At 43.2% G+C, this 26,007-nt stretch overlaps 3 protein-coding genes across 7 annotated transcripts in view; all 3 read right to left on the bottom strand.

Moving 5' to 3' along the window:
* The window catches only part of LOC118309695 (F-actin-uncapping protein LRRC16A), a 60,675-nt gene extending 58,834 nt beyond the window's left edge, over window positions 1–1,841 (bottom strand). For 3 of the 4 annotated variants that reach the window (XM_035632136.2, XM_035632302.2, XM_035632377.2), the window contains exon 1: window positions 1,336–1,771. In XM_035632136.2, coding sequence (XP_035488029.2) covers window positions 1,336–1,375 — 40 coding nt within the window. In that variant the 5' untranslated portion in view covers window positions 1,376–1,771. Of the gene's footprint in view, window positions 1–1,335 lie in introns of all 4 variants that reach the window. The other variant, XM_035632221.2, reaches the window with a different exon arrangement.
* Window positions 1,842–3,156: 1,315 nt separating this feature from the next.
* On the bottom strand, window positions 3,157–6,560 carry LOC118310334 (tumor necrosis factor receptor superfamily member 6B). The gene is made up of 5 exons (XM_035633209.2): window positions 6,433–6,560; window positions 5,077–5,470; window positions 4,188–4,367; window positions 4,021–4,102; window positions 3,157–3,878 (listed from the first exon to the last, which is right to left on the bottom strand). Exons 1-5 carry the CDS (start codon window positions 6,448–6,450, stop codon window positions 3,677–3,679), a joined length of 876 nt encoding a protein of 291 aa, XP_035489102.1. The 5' UTR covers window positions 6,451–6,560; the 3' UTR covers window positions 3,157–3,676.
* Window positions 6,561–7,692: 1,132 nt separating this feature from the next.
* Window positions 7,693–25,291, bottom strand: LOC118309872 (tumor necrosis factor receptor superfamily member 11B-like). 2 transcript variants are annotated; one of them, XM_035632506.2, is made up of 6 exons: window positions 25,137–25,291; window positions 15,962–16,189; window positions 15,277–15,421; window positions 11,239–11,454; window positions 9,075–9,299; window positions 7,693–8,983 (listed from the first exon to the last, which is right to left on the bottom strand). In XM_035632506.2, exons 1-6 carry the CDS (start codon window positions 25,182–25,184, stop codon window positions 8,589–8,591), a joined length of 1,257 nt encoding a protein of 418 aa, XP_035488399.2. In that variant the 5' UTR covers window positions 25,185–25,291; the 3' UTR covers window positions 7,693–8,588. The 2 variants fall into 2 exon arrangements, with proteins under 2 accessions (XP_035488399.2, XP_035488485.2); XM_035632592.2 differs by lacking the exon at window positions 25,137–25,291 and adding an exon at window positions 22,610–22,645.
* Between the last annotated feature and the right edge of the window lie 716 nt (window positions 25,292–26,007).

Genomic DNA, 26,007 nt, shown 5'->3' with positions numbered 1-26,007 from the left:
TGATGTGACTGTGCACCACGGTCACTGTGGGGAGGATAATCCTGTGAGTTATGTGCCCATGGGATGCGAGGCGGACCACTCACATCTGAAAACATTTGGCTTTTCTTCTTTTTTTTAATTTTCCTAATGAAATAAAGGCCGCTGCTGTATCAACCGCACGTGTGCACAGAAGATCAGCTGAAACGTTTAGTGATGCTGTCAGCAGAACGAATATTACTGCATGTGAACCTGGGATGAAGCAATATCTCCTCTCAGTGTGTGTCAGTAACCCTGTAACCTAGAATGACAACGAAAATGAGCCTGTAGAGGGACAATGGCTGAACAGAAGTAACATCCCAAAGACAACCAGCGCATTGTGTCTCAGCACAATGCCTGTGGCTGTATTACATGAACAGAAGATGTCGCCTGGATGAAAAGATGGTCAAACTTGTGGTCAAACCTGCTCCAGTGACCCAGGATCACTGGAGCTGCTGGGTGAAAATGAACAATGTGCAAAACACAGCGGCACGATTCGTGAGCTGCTGGGACGAGAACAGGAGTCAAACTGCACAAAACCCATAAAGACACGTTGACCTGTCCTGCACTGAACATCTGCACCGACTCATCACCGTACATACACAACACATGAAATCACCCCCAGACAGAGTTAGTGTTGTTTACACGGTCCATGTTTACACTTGACAACTATTTTCTACTTTAAATGTTTTCAATGCAATGTCCACACTTACATATTTCTATCTTAATTTATCTTTACCCACCTGTGTAAATATGTGTGTGTGTGTGTGTGTGTGTGTGTGTGTGTGTGTGTGTGTGTATGGTTTTGTGGTTGTGTGTGTGTGTATGTGTCTGTCTGTGTTGTGTGTGTGTGTTGTGTGAGTGTGTGTGTGTTTTGTGAGTGTGTGAGTGTGTGTGTGTGTGTTTCAGTATGTGTGTGTGTGTGTTTCTGTATCTGTCTGTCTGTCTGTCTGTCTGTCTGTCTGTCTGTGTGTGTGTGTGTGTGTGGTTGTGTGTGTGTGTGTGTGTGTGCGTGTGTGCGTGTGTGTGTGTTGTGTGTTGTGTGTTGTGTGAGTGTGTGTCTGTCTGTATGTCTGTGTGGTTGTACGTGTGTGTGTGTGTGTGTGTGTGTGTGTGTGTGTGTCTGTATGTGTGTGTGTCTGTATGTGTTTCTGTATCTGTGTGTGTGTGTGTGTGTGTGTGTGTGTGTGTGTGTGTGTGTCTGTATGTGTGTGTGTCTGTATGTGTTTCTGTATCTGTGTGTGTTGTGTGTTTTGTGTGTGTGTGTGTGTGTGTATTTCCGTGATTGTTCCAGTCTGGACACATGGCCACGGCTCTTACCCAGAAGCTCTTTGGGGACCTCTGACACCTCCTCGCTCATTTTTGCCGAAGATAGAAAAAAAATCCCCAAAAACCAGTCGACGGAGTTCAGTCAGCGCATCGGGAAGATCCAAGTGGCGAGTTGAAGGGAACCCGAGGTGTCAGGTGGTGCAGCAGCCTCCTCTGCCGCCGCCGGTGCCGGGCGCGTTTCTCCCGGTTACATGCTGCTGCCCTCCTGCTCTCGCGGCGACCGCACAATGTGCCCGCGGTTCTCTCGGCGCATCTCTTGTCGGCTCCACCAGCGCGAGCTCCAGGGCTTCTGGAGAAAAGACAGGAAAAGGACAGAAGAAAAAAACAACCCCGCTAAAGTCCTCTCACAATCATGTCGGAGCACCGCTCACGCACATCGTCTCTCCGGCCGTGGCTCTACCGTAAAGCTGTCGGTAAGACGGCAGCAGCCAATCGTGGGAACCGGGGCCCCGCCCCGCGCGGTGATGCGACAGCGAGGGGGGCGCTGCGATGTGCGGAGCGGCGTGGCAGGGGGGGGCGGGGGCGAGGGCGGTGGTAGTGGTGTCGGCCCCGAGGAATTAATGAGCAGGCGACGGCAGCTGGGAGGCAGCGACCCCTAGCGGTCCCTGAGGTGGACCCTGGTCCCGGGCCCATTCTTTTTTTTTTTAATTTTTGCAACACAGTAGGATTTGGAGGATGCTCACGTGCGTAAAAATGCATTGCAACTAATCGATATGTCCACAATTATATCATCCAAATATGCCAAAAACACTGGCCTACAATAACTATGGTCTATCATAAAGTCACAACGAGGAGTAGAAATAGGCCAACGCTCCAAATCACTGAGGGAATATCATGAATATGACATTAATTGACATGAGTTGGGTTCCTGCAAATAAAACATGTCTAGGTCTTCCTTTTTTAATGTTTCAAAAAAAACAAAACAATTCCTGAATAAAGAAACTTGTGACTGTAGACCTGCAGCGGTACCTGTAGGAATATTGGGTATATTTACTTTATGTATTTCTATTGTAATCAAAATCCTCTCCCACAAATGCACTGAATATCACAACAGTGGGTTTTGGAAGGAATATTACAAGATTATTTTGTTGTTGTTGTTGTTGTTGTTGTTAGTGCAGTTAAGACAGGTCAAACTAATGAATTGACGAATAACACATTTTTTCGCTTTCACAGACGTTATCAAACTAAAGTTTTCTTCACCTTGGTTTTATTGGGTAATCTGCACTTTCGAAATGATGAACATATCCTTTAAAAAGTTTATATTGAGGAAAATAACAATAGTACCACGATCTGGTCCTAAATGGTCAGTGAGAGACAGGTTGCAGTCACTTGTTTGATGAATGCGATTGGCCTGAAAATTCTGTTCGTAAAATAAGCCTTTGTTAAAATATTCGGGTACAATGACCAGTGGTAACAATGGAGGATGGCGACATCTCGTGGTGATTTGATTAAATTACACCCAGGGTTGTTGATTGACCTGCAGATTGGCGCTGGGGTTCTGGTAAGCAACATTTCAGATGACAACATGTAGGCTTCTGTATTCAGAGTTGCCAGTTTGATTTCACACAATTTGACTGAGGTTTATACGTTTCCATGATAATAATAATAATTACAATAGGTCCTTGCTCTGAATTTGTCAGTGGAGCTCGGGCCCTAATATTGATAATAATAGATTGTTTTAGTATTCATTAGTCTCTAACTCCGAGTCTTTAATTCACTTTTAACATCCTATGTTTTGACAGTCACCAGTGAAGCACTTTGAAATGCATTTCATCTGTTTGAAAAGGTGCTACATAAATAAAGCTTGATTGATTGATTGATAAAATAATAACTGTTTTTATCCCGCACATTTCATAACAAACATACATTTCTTTCCAGACTCATACAGTCATTCATGCCATCATGTGACGTTCAAGACATTTGTTTATTTCTAATCTACTTCTGAAGTTATCCCAACATATATCTACATATAAATCTGATCGAAACACAAATGGCCCTGAAAGTCAAACAGGTTGTCTGATGAATGATCTTTTAACATCTTCATGATTGCAGCCTTCCTGTTACATGTACATGTAATTACCTGAAATGATCAATGAATGGAAACAGTCCCTCATATATTACCTCACTGATTTCTATTTAACATTACTAAGCCAACATTTGTTGGGACTTTCACAGGCTAATGAACAACATGGTAAATACTGTTCAGGTGCTTTTCTAATGGACAAAACAAACAAAAAAATTGCAGCTGTAAATCCAGAGAACGAGGTATATGTGCCCTTTAATTGGTCTCAAGGCCTTGTGTTATACTCCTACATGTACCACGAGCTGCCAGTCAGATACACAAACTACAGCCTAGGCTTTGCAGCTTGATCTCCAGAAGTCTCTTCTGTAGTTTTTCTGCCATGGAGCTGAGCTGAGACATCTGCAGCATCTGTGGCAGTTTTCTCAGCTGCTCCTCTGGGGCCTGGGCCAGCCACGCTCTGATCTGGAGCAGGAGAGGACCTCTCTGTCTGGGGACTGACTTATCAATGTACCTGTTAAAAGGGAGATGAGGAGAGATGTGTTAAACAAATGAAGAGGTGTAGGTTTAACACGTAAAAAAAAGAGACAAGAAAAGCAAGGAGCCGGACAGTGAACAGTGATGGAGTGATTTGGAATCACAGTATATTTTCTCACCTGGTGACGAATCTCTTCATTTTTGCCACACGCATCCTGTGCATTGCGAGGAACCCTGAGAGGAATGTCCTGAGCGTCTCACCTGCATGAACAACAAACGTTTATGGCATGAATGTGAATTCTAGCTTTTTGTTGGGCATTTCATATTAACTGCACACAGTACACACCTCCATTTGCGAGCTCCTCGCAGGTGCCACACACCGTATCGTGGTAAACTGAGCCGGGGAGCAGCTCAGTCTTTCCGCTTGCGCATTCCTGGTGTTTTACGCACGTCTCCAGCGCGAATGACGAGCTGGAGAAGGAGTCGTTGGAACACGGTTCACAGACAGTGTTCGTTTGCGACGTGCCTAAAAAAGGACACAATGGGTAGATGTTTTAAAGGTGACCTATTATGCAAAAAATCACCTTCCCAGCGTTTGTGCACATACTTTTGGGTTTATCTGTGGTGCCTGCCAGCCCACAAACGCCACTTAAAAAGACCATCGGGTCGTTTTTGTGTAGTCTGGCTGAACCCTTCAGCCTGGCTCTGAACAACTGGTTCAGATCTCTCTCCCACTGTGATGTCACAGTTGGACTCTTTTGGGGTAGTCCCGCCTGTATTCTGAGAATCTCCACTTTTCTGGTGAAGGAGCGTGACGTTTACGACACATTTTCAAAAGATCACAACAGACCAATCAGAGCACACTGGGGTTTATCGGGAGGCGGGGCTAAAATAAATAAATTATAAATAACTTGGTCTGCTTTAACCGTTTTACTCCTGTAAAATATTCTGATGCACCAAGAATTGGACTAAGGTATTTTTCACATAAAGATTTAAAAACGTGTAAGAGAACACGATGAACACTTGATGTTCTAGTCTCTGAAGCACACAGGAAGCATATGCGCTGAGAAAACGTCGACCTGAACAAATATAACATATACTAAATTTAATTTAGTGTGACAAGCCTCTCTGGGCAGTAAGAACAAAGTAAGAAAACACACGCATATATACATTTTTAGAGGTAGAAATCTTTCAGCACCAACAAAACTCCCGCAAGTAAAACAAGAAAACCACACCTTTCGCTTGAACACCTTGTCCGGGCTCGCACTCTGAGTGTCTGACACAGAAGTCGTTGGCCCAGTAAAAGCCGTCTGTGCACCGACACACGCGGTTGCTCATCGGTGAGCATTCCGTTTCCACCTCCTGGTTCTCCGAGCAGATGTTGTTGCAGTACAAACACCTGGGCAGGTAGTTCCACAGCTCGGTGAAGTGCTCGCTTCTGCACGGCGCGCACCCGGTGGGCGTGGAGGCGGTGCAGTGCGCGGTCATGTGGGTACCCGGTGGACACTTGGCACAGGTGAGGATTTCCCCGGTCAATTGGTTTCGGAACTCAAAGGTGGGGACGGATTCCACCGCCACCGGGACAGCGCAGAGGACACCGGAGAGCAGGAAGAGGGCCGGTAAGAGGAGCTGGGGAGAAGATCACGTCACTGTTGTAGTACTACTTCTACTACTCCTACCACTATTAATACTACAGCAACTAGTACTTCAACACATGTTGTTTGAAAGATAATATTTCTGATGTTTTGCAGTACTGCTACATATTAAATCTAGATTTTAAAAAAGGTTCTTTAAATGCACCTCATTCAAATTCTGGGGTTGATGTCACAAAAGGAAACCACAGTGTTTGTACTCCACACTGAAAAACAAAACTAAACCATCACGTATGCAAGGAGATGTATCTCAGATATAATTTAATATATACAGTATGTCTGTCCAGCTTTGCTGCAGTACCTTGTCAAATTTCAAAACTTCTTTGGGTGAATCACTGCAATGTGATGGAAATAAGAATTTTAATTTAATGGAAATGGCCTCAACCTTCATCACTGTTTAATTATTATTGTGCAACCTACCTGAGGCAGATGGAAATTGACAGCAGCAAATATTGTCTTATAAATGATGTTGCTACTCTTTGGAATTGTTAACACTTTTTCTACCACATTTTTTTTCTACTTTTTTTTTTTTTACCTCACACAGAGACTGTCCACCAGAAACCTTCATATTTCTATTCAAGGACGAATTATTCACTTGCCACCAAATCTGACTGATACTAAACCCTGAATTCAAAACAGTCCCCAAGTAACGTGATGACGTTTTAGTCCTTTTAACATTGGATCAATTCAACAATTCCCACTAAAAATAAAATAAAAAACACAGATTATTTTACTGTTTTCTTCTTATTTTCATCCTTAAAAAATACTATAAGGTCCATAAAAATGAATTATAAAAAAGCGTTAACAATTTCCACTATAACAAGATAATAAATTGACTAATAAAAAAATCTAACTTCACTAATCACTAATCATCACTTTGTCTTTGCGGGAAGATCTTCTTAAACGTAAACACATAATTCTGTTAAACAGAACACTCACCATGCTGATGATGTGCATGTTGTGCCTTCGGTCGAAGAGGGTTTGACAGTAGAAGCAGGTGAATATTTATAGTTTTTCATACAGGAACTGCTCTTCTGCGTGGGTGTATGTGGGTGTGGCTAAGCATCTTACAGTATGAGAAGGTCAAATATCTTTCAACCTCCAAATTCCACTTCCACGTAGAGGGAGCCTGAGATTTAGAACGGACAACAAAGGGGGTTAATTATTAAGACGAGAGCTAATGTCTTGTGTGATTAGGCAACAATCACAGATTCAATGCAGTGACGTTGAATCAGGCCAACCGCTTCCAGTTCCCTCCTGCCTTTAGGAAGAAACGAATGTTTCCTCTAAGCACAGACAGTTTCCCATTCACTGGAATTCGATTTACAAATCATCAGTGATGCTCTGGAGGTTTATGGGTCCAATATGCGAACCATGTAAATGCAACACAGCATCCTCATGGTCTCGTTCTCCTATGTACTATATTAGGTAGGAAATGGGTCCTCACCCAAAATCATCATCCCAGTATAAGGTCTGTGACAATGCTGTTCACATTATCCTTTATGTGTTTTCTTTAGATAAGTCTGATCATTTTGTAGCTACATAAATGTGTAGCAACAATGTATCAAGTATGACTTGATACATTGTTGGTTATCTCAGTCATTCATATCATTTATAATAATTCAGCCATATTAGATTAATTTTAATCTTACGCAATCTTCCACGCTGCATGTAATGATTTAATGAAGCTCATGACCCAGATGTTTTGAAATGGGTTTGATGAAGAAAAAAAATATCCAGGAAATGTTAGTTTTTGCACAACCACGTGAAAAAAAGACATTTTAAAAATTCCATTGAAGCTCTCGCTTGAGTCATGTGTGGCCGATCATCGTTTTACAACAGGTGAGACTTTTGGTAGAAAACCCAAAATATATTAAATTTGATGATTTTTCTCTAGCTAAATATGCGTCATCACGTGTAAGTGAGTCACTCAACGGTATTTACAGTACGACATTGACTAAGACAAATTGACTGTTTGAAAATAGCGGAAGGAATCAAATACATGTCTCTCATCTCCTGTTTCCACAGGATATGAGTTCGTAATCATGTTATATTTGGAATTTGTTAATACTGTCCGTCTGCCAGTAACTTATTTATGAAGACATTTGTATGCATTTTTACAAACTGATTTTAATCACATCGTTTGACATTTAGTGTTCACAACTTACACGAGCTTAAAGAGGACCAGTCAAGCATATATACATAAAGATCATACATTTAATAATATAAAAGTGATGGAACAAAATATAAAACAAATATCACTTCATGAACTTGCAGCATTTGGAATCCAGTATTTCTGATGAAGTAATAAAAACAAGCTTTTACATGTTGAGAAACAAAAATTATTATTTTTTTTAAATAGAAAACAATTGCACTCCTTTGTACATTCATAAAGCTGACAATTATTAAAAAAAAAAAATTCAGATGAGCTTTACTTGCTAGCAGTCCAGAACAAACCAACAAACAAAGGAAAACTGTAGAAAAGTATTTCATTATGAAACCAAATCCTTCCTCTCAAACAGCGAGAAAGCAACAATAATAAAATCACAACATTTGCCAGCCCATATTTCATAAAATAGTGTGCTATTTACATCTTAAATAGTTATTTTCTTTTTTTCACAGACTCCGGTCATAACGTTTCCAGGAATCATTTAACTTTTTGATTAGGTCTGCCTGGAGTACACAGATGTGTAGTAGTTTAGTTAGTTTGTGTCAATTCTATTTCAATTCATAACTGCATGACAGATTCTTTATACTCAGGGTGAATTTATTAGTATCACTTGTTACCTCATATTATCCAAACCTCATTTTGGCGTCAGTGACAGGAAGAAGAGTTTACCTTCCCATCTTACCTTAATGAAAAATACCTCTTGGCACTATGTGCAAAGCTTGACATCATTTGGTGATATCTTAAAGACCCTGAAATTATTATCATGGGACCCATGTATGTTACTCTTTCACATACCTTTATGCCCCGGGTTCACTGTGTATGTGTGTGTGTGTGTGTCTTTTTGTGTCTGTGTCAGTATTTGACGGTGCATTAGTGTCTGTTATGCTTTAGATTGCATACATTCCTGCTCATACCTCCCATTTCCTTATTCATTCAATGGCTTGTGACCCTTAAAACACAACTCATCCCGAAGCATACTGACAAACATCTTCTCGTACAGCTTGTGCGCAGACGTGGTCCCGATGATGCGGCTGATCTTCTTCAAGCCTTTCAGCAGATAGCGGGGCGCCCCCTGGCTGCGCAGCACCCGCAGACTGTGAGACAGACCTTTGGCCAGATCCAGCTCGTAGTTTGCCGTCTTCCAGAGGTGAAGAAGCTGCAGGATGTACTGCCGGGGCAGGCAGGTGGAGACCACGGCCCGAACGTCCTCCTGCTGAACTTTCACCCCTGGTAGGCTGTTGGTGACCTGCAGGAGGTCATCTAGGGTCAGATTCTTCAGGCCGTTGCAGCGGGAGACCTTCCTCTCACAGTGGTTCACACCTGGAGGGGACAGGCGGCAAGCATGAATACACAATGGCAGGAGTTGAATAAGAGCTGGCTAAAACCTGCAAATGCAGATTGGGGTTTGTACCTTGTATGATGCCATACAGCTTGTCCTGGTCTTTGTTCTGCTCCCTCCACAGTCGCAGCAGGTGGAGGACCTGCTGGTGAGGAGAGCAGGCCTTCTTCAGCCTCTCCAGGCTCTTGTGATCCACCCTCTGCCCCGGAAGACTCTCCAGCAGCCGCTCCAGGGGCACCGAGGACAGCCTCAGGGAGGCCAGCGACTGGAAGACTGCCTCCTCGCACAGGGTCACATCTGGAATCAATGGAGAGCGACATTATTACAACATACAATAAGGTGATATGACATATGTCAATGTATAATCCATGAAAAAAAAATGATGGAGCTGCTGGACATCTGACAGCTTAAAGAAAAAGAAATTATATTCTTTCTCCTATGAATAAAAAAGTTCAATTAATAAGCAATGAAACGTTGCCCTGGTCCACTCGTCTTGCAGCAGAAGTTTGGCCTGGTCTGACCAGTATCTTATGGTGGCAAACTTTACATAGATATTGCTGTGTAACAACTTTCACAATAACTTCAAGTTTTTTCCAGCATTTGCCACTTGTGGCCACTGTGATTGCTGTAGAGCAAATGCCACAAAGTCTCCTGACTGTGGCCTAAGTACACGAGGACGAGTAGCAAACAGGGATGAAAGGGTGAATGCGCTTTTATTGTTTATTCGAGCCTTCAATTAGTGGATGGTATCGTCATAGCAGAGGGCACATTATCCAACTGAACCAATGATCAATCCCAATAAAAGCAATTTTCAGAGCTTTCATTCATTCACGGGAACGGCAGTTGTTCAGACTAGATTCAGATTGAATCGCCACATAGTCCCACCATCAGCACATCACATGTCTGGATCTGTTTATACGTGTTTGTGTGTATGTTTAGAGCGTTGCCTTGTGATGCGACCACAACAATAACGAGGATTTCTTCTCTCTCTCTTCCCAGCTGACAGTTCAGAACCACTATTGACATGAGGCTGACAGGCCAAACCAAACTGAGCCTGCCCGTGTTTCTCTGCACAAAAGCCACCAGATCTGAAAAGTCTACCGAATCCCTGTGTTGCACCAAAGCATATGTATTTTAGTTTTTCCCCATTTTCTGCAAACAAAGGTCTTATGAGTCTTTTTTTCTTTCCTTATCCTGGGACAGTGAACGGCTGTCATACAATGTGTGAAAAACAAATTCAGATTGACTCGCAGAACACGACGGGCATCAGGAAACCGCCGTCGGCGTGGTGTCACTGAGTTTAGTGTGAAGAGGATATTGGGCTTGGTCTGGATGTTGTAAGTGCCGTTTGGTCTATAATTAACATTGACATCCTGGTGGTTATTCGAAAAACACGTAGCAACTTTTGGGAATCCCAACTGCTTTCAGTTTGACATTTTTGCTCCTAAAAGAACAACCCAACTAAACTGTTCCAGGATTTGCCACAAACTATCTGTGGTTGTGTAGTCCACAGGAAGACAATTTGTGAATGAATGTTTGAGGAGAGCATCACCCTCCCTGAGGGATCGCAGCTCGGCGTGATACACAGTGTGCATGAGTGTGCCTGTCTGGTCTGTACATCCGGATGTGTGTGTTCTTCAGTGTCATATCTGAGGCTTCTCCCCTTAAAATTAATCGTCAGCATGTGTCATAGTCAAAGTCTGAGTAACAAAGACCCACCAGCTCATCCGTTCTCTTGTTTTTCTGCCCGACTCTGTTTTCTCTGTTTTTGCCGTCTGAGAATGTGAGCGGAGTTGGCGGAGTAATTGATCCGTCATGGGCCATCATGACAGTACTGCTGTAAACACCCCGCTCAACCCGTTAACGCTGGCTCTGCTCTCGTGTGTTGGTGTACAGGCACGCCATCATTTGGAAAAGAATGGAATTTGGACAACAGACCTGACCGAGGAAATCCCCTGCCTTCAGGAATGAAAATTACCGCGTCTGAAATAATTCTGTCCTGACTGATTCTAAGTTGTTGACAATTGAGGTTTACTCAGAATCATTATCACGTGTGTGTGTGTGTGTGTGTGTGTGTGCGTGTGTGTGTGTGTGTGTGTGTGTGTGTGTGTGTGTGTGTGTGTGTGTGTGTGTGTGTGTACACTGTATAAATGATCTCCAGCCTGCTTTCGTCCTAAAACCTTCCATACGGTGACTATTAGAGTCGGTAGTGTACACAGTGTAGTATTTTTCTCACCAGTGTGGCACAAAGTGTGATGCTGGGCGCAGTCCAGTGTTGCCGTCTTGTCCGGACTGCCGCAGAGGCTATCCGTAGTGGACGTGCCCCACCTCAGTGTCTTCAGGCCCAAATCGGAGCAGTTTCTGTGGGGCCGACACGTCTCGGTGGCCGAGCTGCCGGTGGAGAAATGACCGGCGGGGCAGTGCTCACAAACCGTGTCGCTCACTGGTGTACCTGGAGGAGACCCAATGGTGCATTAATTACATGAATGAAAACAGGACTGTAGATTTGTACAGTTTAAAAGAAATCGTGTCCTATTCTAAACTAAAAAACGCACAATCATACAGATTTTTGTCATATTTGCTGTCCCCAAGTCCCTCTCAGCGTTTCCCAGAGTGTGAACATGAAAGTCAGCATTGAGCTCATCGAAAAAGAAAGAAGTGATTCCAAGAACTTCAACCGCAGTGTCATGTGACGAGCCGTCAGGAAGACAGAGACTGTGTGATTCTGAGAATGAGTCATGATGGTCTTCCTTAGCTCACAAACTTCTCAGTTTCTATCATCGTGTCATCAAACGGCAAGAATTGAGCACTATTGCTATTATGACAAATCAAACTGCAGTGCACAGTGATTTTTTTTCAGTTTGACTGGCAGGAACATCTTCAAAACCCCCAATGCTTTCAACATGTTCATTTTTTTGAACATGAAACCCTTCTCAGGCCTTTAGCATTAATGTTTTGTGCAACAATATATAAGATATGTACAAATTTGTCAAAATGTAAATTCATTGAATTAATACAAGTATAAATATGTCAATCTAAAATGAACGAGAGTAAAAAGTATCTGGAATAATTGTATAACATTAGCACATTGTAACGAGGATGCATGTGATAATATTCTATTCCAAATGAGAATTAACTATGACATAACTCATGATCGTTTTGTGTTTAATTCATCATCACTGGATGGTGTCCCCAAGTTACAACATGTTTCTGTGACACATATGACAATATACGTATTAAGGTGTTGGTTCACATCCTCATTTTATGTAATTTTGACCTCTGTAGGAGTTGAAGTCAAAATCGCGTGGGAAAACACACCGCACCGCACTCATATCAGATTTGACCTTTGACTAGTTTCCCGCTATTGCGGCACAGTGCGTTCTTTCTTGAAAACATTTTAACATTCAGCATTAAAACACGAAACCTATGAGCTGATATGATACGACGAAGTGCTAATGTTTCCTGCACAACTGCTGACGAAGGATGTACAGTTTTGAGAATGTGTCACACCACCTCTTATATGTTTTTTTTTTCTTAGAAGTTCCGCTGTCTTCGCAAAATCAGCCTGTTAGCACTTTGCTATCATGATAAAAAGCTGTTGATGTCATTTAAAGCTGTGATACAAGCTCTGCTCTTCTTAATGTAGGGTACATTAATTACGTAAAATGGCTGCAAAGATTACAAAGCGTATATATGAGCAAAAGCTGAAATTGTAATCAATTGATCGCAATTACATAATAATGACTTGATGAATCCGATTTTAGATTTCTACTTTTAGAATTTTTTGAGTATTATTATCGGTTTGAGTCTTTTTTTAAAATATATATCTGTGGTCTGATTTTGTATTGACGTGACTGCAGCTTTTTATGCTGCCATCTAAGCCAGGTCCCCCTCACAAAATAGATTTCCAACCTCAATCAATAGGGTCTGGTTAGATTAAATTAAAATACATAACAATAAATAAATGTCTTTTGATTTTTTGGATTTATTGGACCAAGCCAGCTATTTAATGACGACACAGTCCTTGAGAGAATCTTTATATCGGCATTTTCCCGCTAATTTCCAACACTTTATGACCAAACGAATGAGCATTTGAAAAAAAAAAAAATTACCTCAAGATTAGTTGATAATAATTGATAAAAATGAACTGAAATTCTTTCTTATACACTGTGTTCCCATGTCATCCAGTTGCTATACTATTCAATAAAACCAGGTTTCCAAAAAATCAGTGGAACCATCTATAAAGACTGAAAAACATGCATCCAGACAGAGACGGAACCAAAACACGAAGCAGCCACATCAGGAGATCAAGGAGCGTAGTCATAAAACGCATGTGTTGTTGAAGGACCGAGCCATGGGATTTCTAACATCCTGTGGTGAAAAAGTCGAAAAACCACAACTCGAGGCGTTGCATAATAAGTCCTACAGCTTCAAGGAGGGAAATCCCCTGACTCATGTCTGCAGAGTTTCATTAGCCTTTCAAGTCTGATTGTAGTTCGAACGCTGTAGTGGAAACTGTCATGTCATCTTTGACCGGTGTCAGCACCACATAGGGTCTGACGATAACCAGCATCGGTGGAAACTGTTGTTTCATCTAAGCAGCGGCTGGATTCTGGTCTCGGGTCTGCGCTGAAGTCATGCGAAGTGCAGTGCCAGCTTTTGTGCTGCGGTTCCAGCAGAAATATCAGATTCTGTTCGCGGGAATGTCGAATGTTCAGCATCAGCCTGTGTTTATGTTGCCCACAATCGCTGGTGACGCACCGAGGAGAGAATCTGCCTGGAATATCAGGTCACACATCCACCGTGATAATGTCATCCTCGGCCGTGCCTGGCTTAATGATTAGCTTAGACAGCAATTTGTTGCGAGGGAAAGCGCTGATGTCTACACCACAACAGAGAACCTTCGATTCCTGAGGAACAAATGACCAAACATTACTGCGATATTCTCGACCCAATTTCTCTCACTCCTCAGTGAATATAAAGTATATAAAAAGGTCTTACTTTGGGTCTGTTAGGACTCAAAAGAAGTCAGAATGATCTGCAGCTGACTCAGAACTTAATAAGCAAACCTTCGCATGATCACCACAATGAAATGTCTATGGTCTGTTCTGACTGATGAAGTCTGACTTCAGTGAAATGAAGAGGAAGCACAGCTAAATGAATGTAGGAGAAAGGTTATGGCATTAAATTGCGACACGAAACAGGTTGATGATCTGCGTCTCTAAAGTTTCCTCTTTAATTATCTTGCGTGCATCATGATGTTTGAAGAGGAACAAGTGATGTATATTGCAGTTTGCAGAAAACGTCAATGCTGGTATCAAAACAGCTCATGCTCAGACATTATTACACAGGAGGTCTTCCCTTTTAACTGATGCATAATAAAATCATAATATAAAATCTTTATATAGCTATAAAGAACTGGATGACCATCGCTGAAAATCCTGGTCACAGGAACTTGACTTTTTACAGTTCTTCACATTGCTCGTTACTTTTTAATTATTTAAATTATTCAGTTCATCTCTTACGTGATCTTACCCACTACTCTCAATCATGACTTGCACCTCTTCTATTCCCCTCAGGTTACACAGTGCAATATAACATCATCCTTGCAACCATTTGCAAACTAAGTGACGAGGTTCATCACTTTATCCAAAACCTGAGAAACAGAATGAACTGTTAAAGTAACCACTGCAGCATACTGTACTTGCTGAGTAGTTGTCACGCTCTGTCGTCTAAAGCGACACTGCCGCTCGCAGAGCAGGCCAGGTGTGTGCAACACAGACACACATGCATGTGATTTAACTTTTCACACTCAAAATCGCCATCTCATTGCTTCGCTTTGTGTGGAATCTGAGACGGGAGGGACAGCTCAATGTCCAATTGTGAACAATATCTGATGAGTGTGTTTATTTTGACAGCATGATGGTTCCTTCCTGACGTGCCAGTACAGCGTATTTGGAATTTAAATGATGATGAGACTGTGGACGAGTCAAGACTATGAGAAAATTAACAGAAAGTAAACAATGTTGGGTTTTTAACAGAAAACTGAATGAAAATGAACACACAGGTCACAAACACTAATGGAACTGAGGCAAACCAGTGCTTCCTCCCAGCCAGGAGGTGAATAAATCCCTAATTTTCTCTGGTGTAGTGCAGATACTAACTGTTATTCATTGTTTTCTCTTAAATCTTAACACATATACTGACAGGACTGACTTTTAAATCACATCTGATAGAACAAGTAACCTCATCCTGATGTTTGTGTGAGTCTTACCCATAGCCGTCACTCCGAAGCCAGGCGAACAGGTACTGTGTGTGATGCAGAACTCCACCACTAGATGGAAACCTGGAGCACACTCGCACATTTGGTCGTGGGTGCTGTTGCACTGCTGCCTCACGAGCTGCCTCTCCTTACACACCTGAACACAACCAACACAGAAGGGCGCTGTCACACACTGCGCACCTGTTCACACTGACTGTGACATGAATTGACATCTTCACAAGAAACGAGCACAGTAATGATTTGTAGGAAAAAAGGGTCATGGTGAAGATTATGGTGCTGCTTCATGAGAGAAATTAGATAAAAGGCATACTACAACAATTTATACCTCAAGCAAGACATAACAATATTCAGTATAGAGCAATTGAAGTGGAAACACTGGTTTCAAAAAATGACAGATGCACTAAAACAAAATGTAAACAAGGAAAAAGAACAGCATCATCAAATCAGCATGAAAAGATAAAGCAAGGACAAGATAGAAACATTAAAAGGATGTTGAGCTTCTGAAGATGATTTGCACCAAGTTCATGTTTGTTTGAAAACACTAGGGACATACAAATACTGGTTTTTCTCATAAAAACACAGTAGTTAGGGCACAAAGTGCCCAAATAAAAAAAACCCAGTGCAGTTTATGAGTCAATTCAGAAGAAAACCATACAAGTGTTGGCCTGGTACATACCGAGGTACAGTATTGACACGTGTCCCCCCAGTGCCAGTTCTCAGCAAAATGCCTCTCGGGACAGGGCTGGCACTCTGTGGGCGTGTCGGCGGTGCAGTGTTGTGTCACGGCCGTGCCCGGCGGACACTGGTCGCACAGGAGGAGCTCAGACGTCACGGGGTCACGGTGCTGGTACTTCGGCGGTACGGCCGGCTGCTGGAAGGCCCAGGAGAGAGACGCTGTGAAGAGCTGCAAGGGAGAGAGGGAAACGGAGCACTGAGTCAACAGCAGTGGCAAAATCTCTTAATGAAAACCCCCCTCTCGTGCACAGCCCCGCTTTGGCTACAGGTTCAGATATTTTTATGTATTTTTCGGACAACTCGCCAACCCGAAGCTTCCTCTAAGTAAGAGTTGAAAGAAAGTTCAGAGCTGCGACGTTGATGCTCCTGGTGGACGCGCAGTGCTCAAGCGACTTCCTGCGCAGTTCAGTAAAGTCTGAAGTTTTATTGACGCAGGTGACTGCACAGGACCAAACCTCTTAAACAATAATGACTGTATATCATCTGTTTGCATCAGCTCAAATCACAATCATTTCTTTGCTAAATGCTGCGAGCATGTTTTTTATCCCGCATATTAGACCTGATTAGGGTTAAATAGAAAGATCTTGCACAAAGGAATCCAGATGTTTCAGCGGTGCCAGCTCAATTAAAATGCTGTCTCACAGTATCATAGACACAAATTGTGCGGCCCCGTGTTCTCTGACCCCACCAGCGCTCTCCTACGCATGTCAGCAGCTCTGTGAAATACTGTAGGCTGTTTTGTAGCTGACGCGATTTCAATAGTGATCTACTGCACTTTAATAACGCCCTGGAGCAAAAACACACACCACACCCATATATCTCTTTCCCCCTAAAAAGCATCCCGTCCATATGGACACACGCTGTACAGTGGGTGGCTGCTGGCGCGCCTCTGAGACGGACATGTGTAGCCATTTCCTCAAAAACAAGCCCATGTATCATCGCCTCGGCAGCAACTGGTGCGTTTTGGCCAAAGTCTCAAATTTAAGGTATCAGTTGGCGAGCGTGTTTTGACGTGAAGCCACGCAGCTGGCGGAGGCCACATGCAGACCAGATGTGACACAACAGGCTCCTTCCACCGTGACCGTCCTCAGCCACTGGCTGTGTGGACTTTCCCATTGGCCACGATGCCAATGGCTGTCCATGCGTTGTGTGTGTGTGTGTGTGTGTGTGTGTGTGTGTGTGTGTGTTACTTTCCACCATTTCTGTGTGTGCATCTTCCAAATTTAAATGAATTCATACAACAAACAACTACAAAACATTCATCCATGTCCGTGCAGGAATGCACATATGCAGGAATGTATGTGTGTGTATGTGTGTGTGTTTGTGTGTGTCAATGTTTATGGCCAACTGCCGTCTTCCTCAGTGCCGGTCTGTGTGCCTGGCGGTCTCCGCTCTTGGCTGTTGGAGGTTACTGGGCTTTCCCCATTCACCACCAGAATACAAAACACTCACCCACACTGTTCGGCAGTTTACCCGCCGCACTCAATTGATCTCCTTCCTGCTGGTGTGTCTTTGTGCTCATCCCATTTCCCTGCAAGCACACAACCTGCAACCGCAAAACACTTCTGTACTACAGAATGTGTACGAGCTAGTGAAATAAGGGGAAAATAATGTTTTCAGTGTGTGTGTGCACGGAAATGTGTGCGGGAGCTTGTGCATCTTTTATTTACCAGTAGAAATCATCTCATCATAATTTTATGTGTGCTTTTTTTTGTGTGTGTGTGTGTGTGTGTGTTTCTTTCCTCTCTGCCATATTCATCCTATCTGCTTTTCATGTTTGTAACTTTATTTCAACATTATTAATGTTCAAGGCGTCATCAGCCTTAAATTATGTGAAGCACAAAAAAAAGAACATGTTGTGTAGGTCGACTTTGAATTGTTCTATTTCTGTTTCCTTTTTGGTAACAGGGGTCATTAAAAAAAGACAGTAAAAATAGACGAATGGGTTTCACACACCATAACAGAAACCCAAGCTTCAAACAGCCTCGCGAGCGCAGCGGTTTTCCCGGCAAAACCTCTCGACCTCTGAGCACAACATTCGGTGGCTTTCATCCACAGCGACTTGCCGTGGCAGTGCCCTCGACTGCACGTGTTTGTTTGTAGCATTGGTGGCCCCGGCGGGAATCAAAGCCATAATCATAGTCCTGCTCTTCAAATTAAGAAGTGTATGTACACACTATTAAGCCCTGAGACCACATCCAATCAATTCGGAAACATCTGGAGGATGGAGTGCAGCGCTGATGGACTGACACAGGGTCATATGGTTTTTTTTGTTGAATGTCTGGGTTCGGTTACACTTGTTGCTTTGACTTGAAGCTTTCTTTCGTTGGAGTTCGGATGAGTTAACTGGATCGTGGAGACTGAGGACAGTGAAGTTTCGTATTACTGCAGCTGCAATATATAAAGCAAAGCAATTAAACTTCACGCATTCATACTCATTATGCTGCCGAGAGAGCAGAAAGAGGCAATTTAGGGTCGAGTGTCACATCGAAATGCGGACTAGGGAAAGCTGGGGTCAAACCGCCGACCTCCCGGTCAGTCGACGACCGACTACTTCTTGAGCCACAGTCACGCAGAGAATTTAAAACAATTTTAAAAGTCTGACAAACATCTCGGAGCGAGATGTTTGTCAGACTTTTAAAATTGTTCTTTTCTTTCCGATCAGATGTGGGGAAACATTTAAAAACACACTATGGTTCATGGTTTAACAACACCCTCAAACATCTTAACATTATATGGCCAGTGCAGTGCACAACATTTACAGCTTATTATTCACTTTTATCTTAGCGTACTGCTAAAAGAAATAGGTCACCACTGCTGAAGCATGTGAGCTCACACCCAGCACCATTGTATTGTCTGGCATCAATTAGCTTCTGAGTTCAAGTCCGAGCTCCAAGGAAGATGTTCAACAAACACCCGCCGTCCAGTGAGACATAATACATCTCCAATCCAGGCAAACGAGTGGCTTTTACTTGAATAATGTCTGATCCACGCCGGCTAATGAAGGCAAATTCAAGTCGAGCTAGATTTGGAACTTTAAGATTATACAACACATGTACAAATGTTCCATTTTTTTAATTATTTTTTCATTTCTTGTGAAACCTCAGGCACAGCCCAACTTTACAAAACCAGCCAGCACAGAAGTTTCAATTTCTGCTACAGAAGGAAAACACTGTCAACTTCTTATGAATTAACTTATTGGGAAGATGTCCTGCGGTGGTGTGTGAGAGAGTCCGTCTATCAGCGGCTGAAAGAGATATTGAACTTTTCACCCTCCTTGTCGCCTCAGAGGATGCCATCTGACGACATCGTGGACGACCGCTGGAGGCCCAAATTACACAGCAGATAGGGGCCACTGACAGCCGTAATTACACCGTTGGCATCATCAGAGCGAGGCTCGGTGAGAGGCATATCCTACATGAAGCGGAGCCAGTGGAGAGGAAGGGACGGATGAAAGGTACAGTAATGACACAGTCTTACCTTGCCTGTGCATCTACTGGTGAAGATGCTCTTGAGCAAGGCACAGCAGCCGCTATGCAAATGATGTTAACTGAACAGAGCACGACGTGGAGCTGCTCGGCTTTAATGGTCGAAATAAATTTAAATATATATATCTACACTCGTTAAATCATTTTTTCATCCGTCACAGTCTGCTCTTGTGATCGATGCCAGTCAGTCCCATTTGAGCCCGAGCTGAGAGACAAGCTTGGGTTTACGCAGCGACACATTTTACCAGTCCTCTTCAACAAAGAACACGTGCTTATTAACAGACAACAGCACACGTGTCGGTGACCCAGGCTGCGAGTGTGCGGTGCCACACAAAGGCCGAGCCGGATCGGGGAGATGAAGCACACTTGCCACAACAGGCAACGCACGCGAGACACAGTGAGAGATGGCGTCATATGTTTACGGGCAGCGAGGTGTTGCACCGGTCTTTCCTTTTAACGGCGGCTTCCCTCAGTGTGGGTCTAGAATACTTTGACAAGGTACACATGGTTTTAATTGCAATAATTCCTAAAATAATGCCAGTGCTTTTGGTTGGACAGGGTTTCTAAGAGTTAAGGATTTTTTGTTTTTCAATGTCCTGTCAGTTGTCGAAAGTATCTGTTGTAATGTGTAACGATAACTTCGTATTTCAGGGGCTCAACTGCATGTGAGTGCAAGAGTTCAGACACCTGACATAGCCTTAAAATGGATCACACATTCTTTCCAGTTGAGCCCATGAAGAGAGTAGCATCTGTCGAATGAACGAATAAACATACATTGGAAGTCTTCACACTTGAAGCCTTGCAATGATGATACACGACATATTGCGCAAAAAAAGCACAGGCCAAGCAGCTTGATAATGAATCATATCAACGTTTTATCTTTGCCAAGTACATTTTGCTTTGGGTTTTTTGTGTGTTACGAAAAGTAAATAAGTAAATATGATACAGGTGTAATAAAGGGAAAGGGCCAAAGAAGAGCATAAAATAACTGAATGTAATTCAGTAAATCACAATTACATTATGAAATTAGTCAACATGTCCTCCATTGTGTTGGAAGAGGATATTTGGAGGGAAAAAATGTCTCCAGCAGACAATGGCCACAGTATTTAACTCACTTCCAGCAGATAGGACTAATGCTCAGAGTTACAGTGGATGTGGAAATTCAAAGAAAGAGGATAATCAGAGTTTGGCTCACCCGAGGTCAGCTTTAAATTCATGCCATGAGGAGAAGAGCCATGGCACAAGGGGACCAAACCACACCAGCTTATCCACCAGGCACATGGCTTCAGTTAACTGTAGAACGCAGGTGGTCTGAGGGGGGATTCCAACTCTTGGACGCGTGTGGACGCGCGTGCGTGCGTGTGTGTGTGTGTGTCTGTGTGTGTGTGTGCATGTGTTTGTGCGTGTGTGTGTGTGTGTGTGTGTGTGTGTGTGTGTGTGTGCGTGTGTGTGTGTGTTTGTGTGCGTGTGTGTGTGTGGTTCATGTGAATAGGGAATATGATCTTTTTATTCACTCATACAGCGACAGAGAGAAACTGTGGGACATGGTGCCTTGCTGTATTATAAGATGTCTACCATGATCACACTGTTCGTGATAAACTTTGATGAAATTCAACATTGACTATTTCAATGATGGAAACCAATGTTCATTCCACACACCCACTCCATTATCTCAAACCAAAAGTGTTTCATCCAATAATGGATCATTTCAAAAATCAAGTCATGATATTTGCTTCTCTCTCTTTTAAAAGATATTAAACAAAAAACCTTTGGGTTTTGGGCTGTTGATCGATACAAATAAACAATTTGATTAAGTCCACTTGAGCTTGTGTGTGTGTTTCTATGTCCTGACATTTAATAAACCGAATGATTAATCAATGAATAATCAAAAAGAAAAGAAATGTAACTCAAGTGCTGTACTTAAGTATATTTTATGCTAATTTATACCTGTACTACTTCAGATGGAAGTGTTTTTTTTACTCTACTCTAGTACATTACATTACAGCACTACATTTATTCAACAGCTATTTTTAAAACTTACTTTTCAAATTAATATTTTAAAAAAGAAGACGTGATGAGCGTATTAAATACAAAGCACATCTTAACATTGAAGCAGAGGTTGGGCTCGTAACACTTTTGGGCTTTTGATCACATTTAATGTGTCTAGGAGTTGTTAACGGTTCCACCACAGAAACATTTCCCCTTTAAACTTCTAATACGCTTTTACTGAAATAACTGTTGGAAGTCTAGAGATATGAAAAAGGTTTCCAGTGTTTAACAAAAGGCACATTTCAAAAGATGAATATAATTTTGTGTATCAGATCTTTTATTTTCATCTCCGCTACATCATTAATTCACTACACACCCTATATGCTGCTGCAGGGGGGCAAACCCCCAGGTTGGGAAAGTAACAAGTCCCTTTTACTTTTGAAAATTCAAAACATTAGGTGCTGGACCTTTACTTGTCATGGAGTATTTTCTGAGTGGCATTGGTACTTTTTACGTAAGTAAAGGATTTGAGGACTACTACCGCCACATGATAAGCTGCACGGATATGTCAAACACGTGAATATGAAAAGAAAAGCGAGAAGCTGCACTTATCATAATGCTTTACATATTTGAACAGGATGATTTGTGAATCCCATTTTCTGTCCGTCAAAATGTCAAAAGTCAATCGAACCCTCTTCATGTTGTAACGTACAGTAACACCACTGTCAGATGAACTTTCACCAGAGACATTTGCATCACGTGTGTCCTTCTGTTTTTAATATGAGCACGATAGAACAAAGACGCGCGGCTGTGTGTGACCATGACAGCCGCAACTCTTTTGCGTACTCTCTTGCTGCCCTTTTTATTCTCTTAATCCCTCACACACATACACACACTGGATCAATGAGGTCATCACAACCGTGCCAGACACACACACACACACACACACACACACACACACACACACACACACACACACACTTCTGCTATCAGCACTAAACTGTTGATGGAAAAGAGGAAGTTGGGTGCGCAGTTGGATCCAGTACCTTTACACACCCTCTGTACGTCCCCAACCCCCAATCCCCCCCCCCCCGTCACACTCACTTCCTCACCCTTTCTCCACAGCTCGTCATGTTGGGTTTGCTGGTCTAATGACCGCTGCGCGTAGCTTCGCCTCTAGGTGTGTGAAGCTGGTGATAGGATTAGGGAAGTAAGCGACTGATGTCAACGGCTACAACAGAGGGTAAAGGAGGGGAGGCGTACAGACAAAGACAGCCCAGATAATAGATAGTGCATAATGTGTGTGTGTGAGTGTGTGCGTGTGTGTTGCGTGTGAGTGTGCGTGTGCGTGCGTGGTGTGGGGGGGGGGTTACAGTACTGATTATGGGCTAGATTATACAGTAGGAAACATGGATGGATTGTTTGGCTATGCTAAAGCAAATAGAAGTACAAACCCTAAGCTCCTCAGAACCTCAACAATAATAGTAATTTAGAAGTCTGGTCCAACTTACATGATCCCGGGCAAGGACTCAAACTAAAAAGTTTTCCCTTTCAGCAGACAGAAAACAACCACGTGTCAGGAACATGCTGGGGAACAGGTGTATTGTCCACTGGACACAGAATTACAGTGTGCAGAATTACTTAGAGACGGACGGAGGGAGTTTGACAAGTAGTAACCAGGCAGTGAAGTATGAGGGATCCAGACGGGGTGCAGGTTGACTTTACTGGCTAGATGGTGACAGATGAACCTGACTGAGTGGTCAGATAACTGACTCATTAGTTGGCTACATAAACGTTTGTCTGGCAGGCAAAATGGATGTCTGACGAAGGTTGAACGCAGGAACGCTGCGTGAGAGAACAAGTTGGAGCGACAAAACATGTGCCTATTGGAGAACAGAGAGGAAATATTCCGTTTGGAGGGAAGAACATGTGCACAAACACGGACGCACGTGGACGGCTGTGGCCCAGGAGGTAAAGAGGGTCCTGAGGGTCAATGGTTCGACCCCTGAAAAATTGGCTGCCGGCAGTGTTTCATATGACAAAACACAGTGTGTCTGAACGGGTGGATGTAACTTGTACTGTAAAATGATTTTGAATGGTCGATAAGAGTAGAAAAGCGAAATATAAATACTTCATATTTACACATTTTATATTTGACTGCCTGGCAACACATCTTACGCCCAGATTACAAACTTACCGTGTGCCAAATTGGATCTTCCTCCTTCTCACACACACACAAACAAACACACATGCAGCTCAGATAGTGGCTCCAGTGTTTTGTAGCATGTATAATGTGTTTCTGCTCTGACACACAGCTACGCATGAACATATGCAAAACCTGCAAAGGCCACAACATGCAAAGCAACATGCCAAAGGAAATAACTGCTCTCAGCCCAGGGGCATATATATATATATAAAAAACAAAAACCCTGGAGAAGCATTGTGGAGCAAATGAGTGTAAACACAGACCTACAGTAAACACCATCTGCCGGCCACACACCACATGACTCTGTTTTGAGAGTGTAAAGTTTCATCCATGTCAATCACGCGATAGTAAACGCAATGAAATAAGACCCCGAGTAAAACGATCATTCATTGGTTTTAATCATAGCTCTCGTTTTCCTGGTTCATTTTTGCAGCGAGTGAAGAAAAAGGCGCGCAGGTCAGGAGCCCCATTCATCACCGAGGGCAAACAACCTGACTATAAGCAAACAATTCATTTCCAAAGACTGAATATCCCTTTAATGCGCAATACGTTTGAGACTTGCTGCAATTTGTACCAGAAACTGGGCACTAACTCCTGACACTTTTATATATAATCCCATGCAACAGCTACACAAATGCCATCCTCATCAGTTAAGAGTTGAATCACGTCTCAGAAACTTCCTCAGATTCCTCAAGCGTCGCCTGCACAAGCTTGTGTTGCAGGGCCGCTATATGGAACTGCATTACATTTTCCCGGTGTCCCTGTCATTTTTTGTCCACATATCCTACAACTCATATTGTCATGTCAGCCCAGAAAAAACCTAATGCAAACAAGAATCTTAAAAACTAGAGGTTTAAGATTGTATTCCCTCCAGGACCAGCTGGCATTTCACAGCAAAAACAACAAAAAAAAAGGTGCCCTGATGTGAGAGGAACCCCTTGTGCCATATGAAAGCATCATGCAAATACTGTAGCCTGACATACTGGAGGATTTCACTCTGAGCCACATCTGACACAAGTAAAGCAGGTATGGAAAACTGAACTTAATCCATGTCCAGACATACGAGTGCACAGGACAGATCGTGATGTCAGCTGCCAGCAGAAGCTCAAATCTCAGGAGGAGCAGACTGGATCGTTGGCCCCCGAGATGAACGAGACGTCGTCACCTGTACAGCCTCACGCTGAAGCTCACACAGGGGACGTGCCGAGCCAACTCTTTACCCCGCACCCTTCTCCCGTGTAAATGCAATGCGCACGAAACCCCAAAAGGCACCGAAGGCGCACGTGGAAACGACGCGTGAAGCGCAATGGCAACAACCAGTGGTCTCCAATCCGTGCGGGAGAAGTGGCCAGATGAACATTGAAAAGCGGTTCAGTGAGAGGTTGTCCCCAGCGGACCACATCGGCACAGCGAGACATGGAAGAGTAACTCACCACTATCAGTTTCATGGCCGGGTTGGATCTCGTTATCCTGGCGCTCATCTCCGCTGCGTAAAAGTGAACTGCGATGTGATGGAGTCTCCATCACCGGACTGTTCTTATACAGAACACAGAGAGGGAGCGAGAGAGGGGGGGGGGGGAGAGAGAGAGAGAGAGAGAGAGAGAGGAGGGGAGCAGGAGCGTGTGCCCACCCATCTCGCTTATCCGGTTCACAGCCCACTATTGTCTGTCTGTGCGTCCGTGCGTCCTCAATGCAGCATCCAGTGACCAGCAGATGATGTGGGGAACGACTCACGAACACTTTGCCCTGAAAAGACTTCCAAATGAATATGACCCCTTGCCACGTGACACTGCCATGACATGCTTTTGTTTGTGGTCAACAAATAGTAAAATAGAACAGGTACTGGACGAAAAACAAACACACAACAGCACTACCGTCTTCTTTTCTTGACATATCCATGGTTGCCGAAACGCTGAAACCTGTGAAAAACAGAATAATCCTGTGGTGAAGTGAAAAAAGGATCCAAAGTCACTTTTTCCACATGCAAATTCTACAGAGGCAAACAAGTGGTTTTCCTATAACAACCAGTCTGCGTTACACTGAGTCAAAGTGTGTCACAGTAGCTTTAACAAGTGCGAATACAGAAACGTTTTCCAGCATAAATGTTTTGGCAGCGTGTAAATACAGTGATTGGCAGCTGTTTATGTTGGACCAGTCAAAGTCGTTTAATAAGACGGGTTCTGCTCCTCTGAAGAGCCACTGAGAGAACTAGGACATGTTGTGTCCGTGTCCGTGTGCAGAGAACAACTGATGGTCGAAGAACCAAAGACCTAAATATTGTCAATCTCAAAAAAAAAAGAGGGG

Source organism: Scophthalmus maximus, chromosome 1 (assembly GCF_022379125.1).
Source record: "Scophthalmus maximus strain ysfricsl-2021 chromosome 1, ASM2237912v1, whole genome shotgun sequence".
NCBI lineage: Eukaryota > Metazoa > Chordata > Actinopteri > Pleuronectiformes > Scophthalmidae > Scophthalmus > Scophthalmus maximus.
The sequence above is the reverse complement of the archived record's forward strand: the minus strand, read 5'-3'. Positions and strand labels throughout refer to the sequence as shown.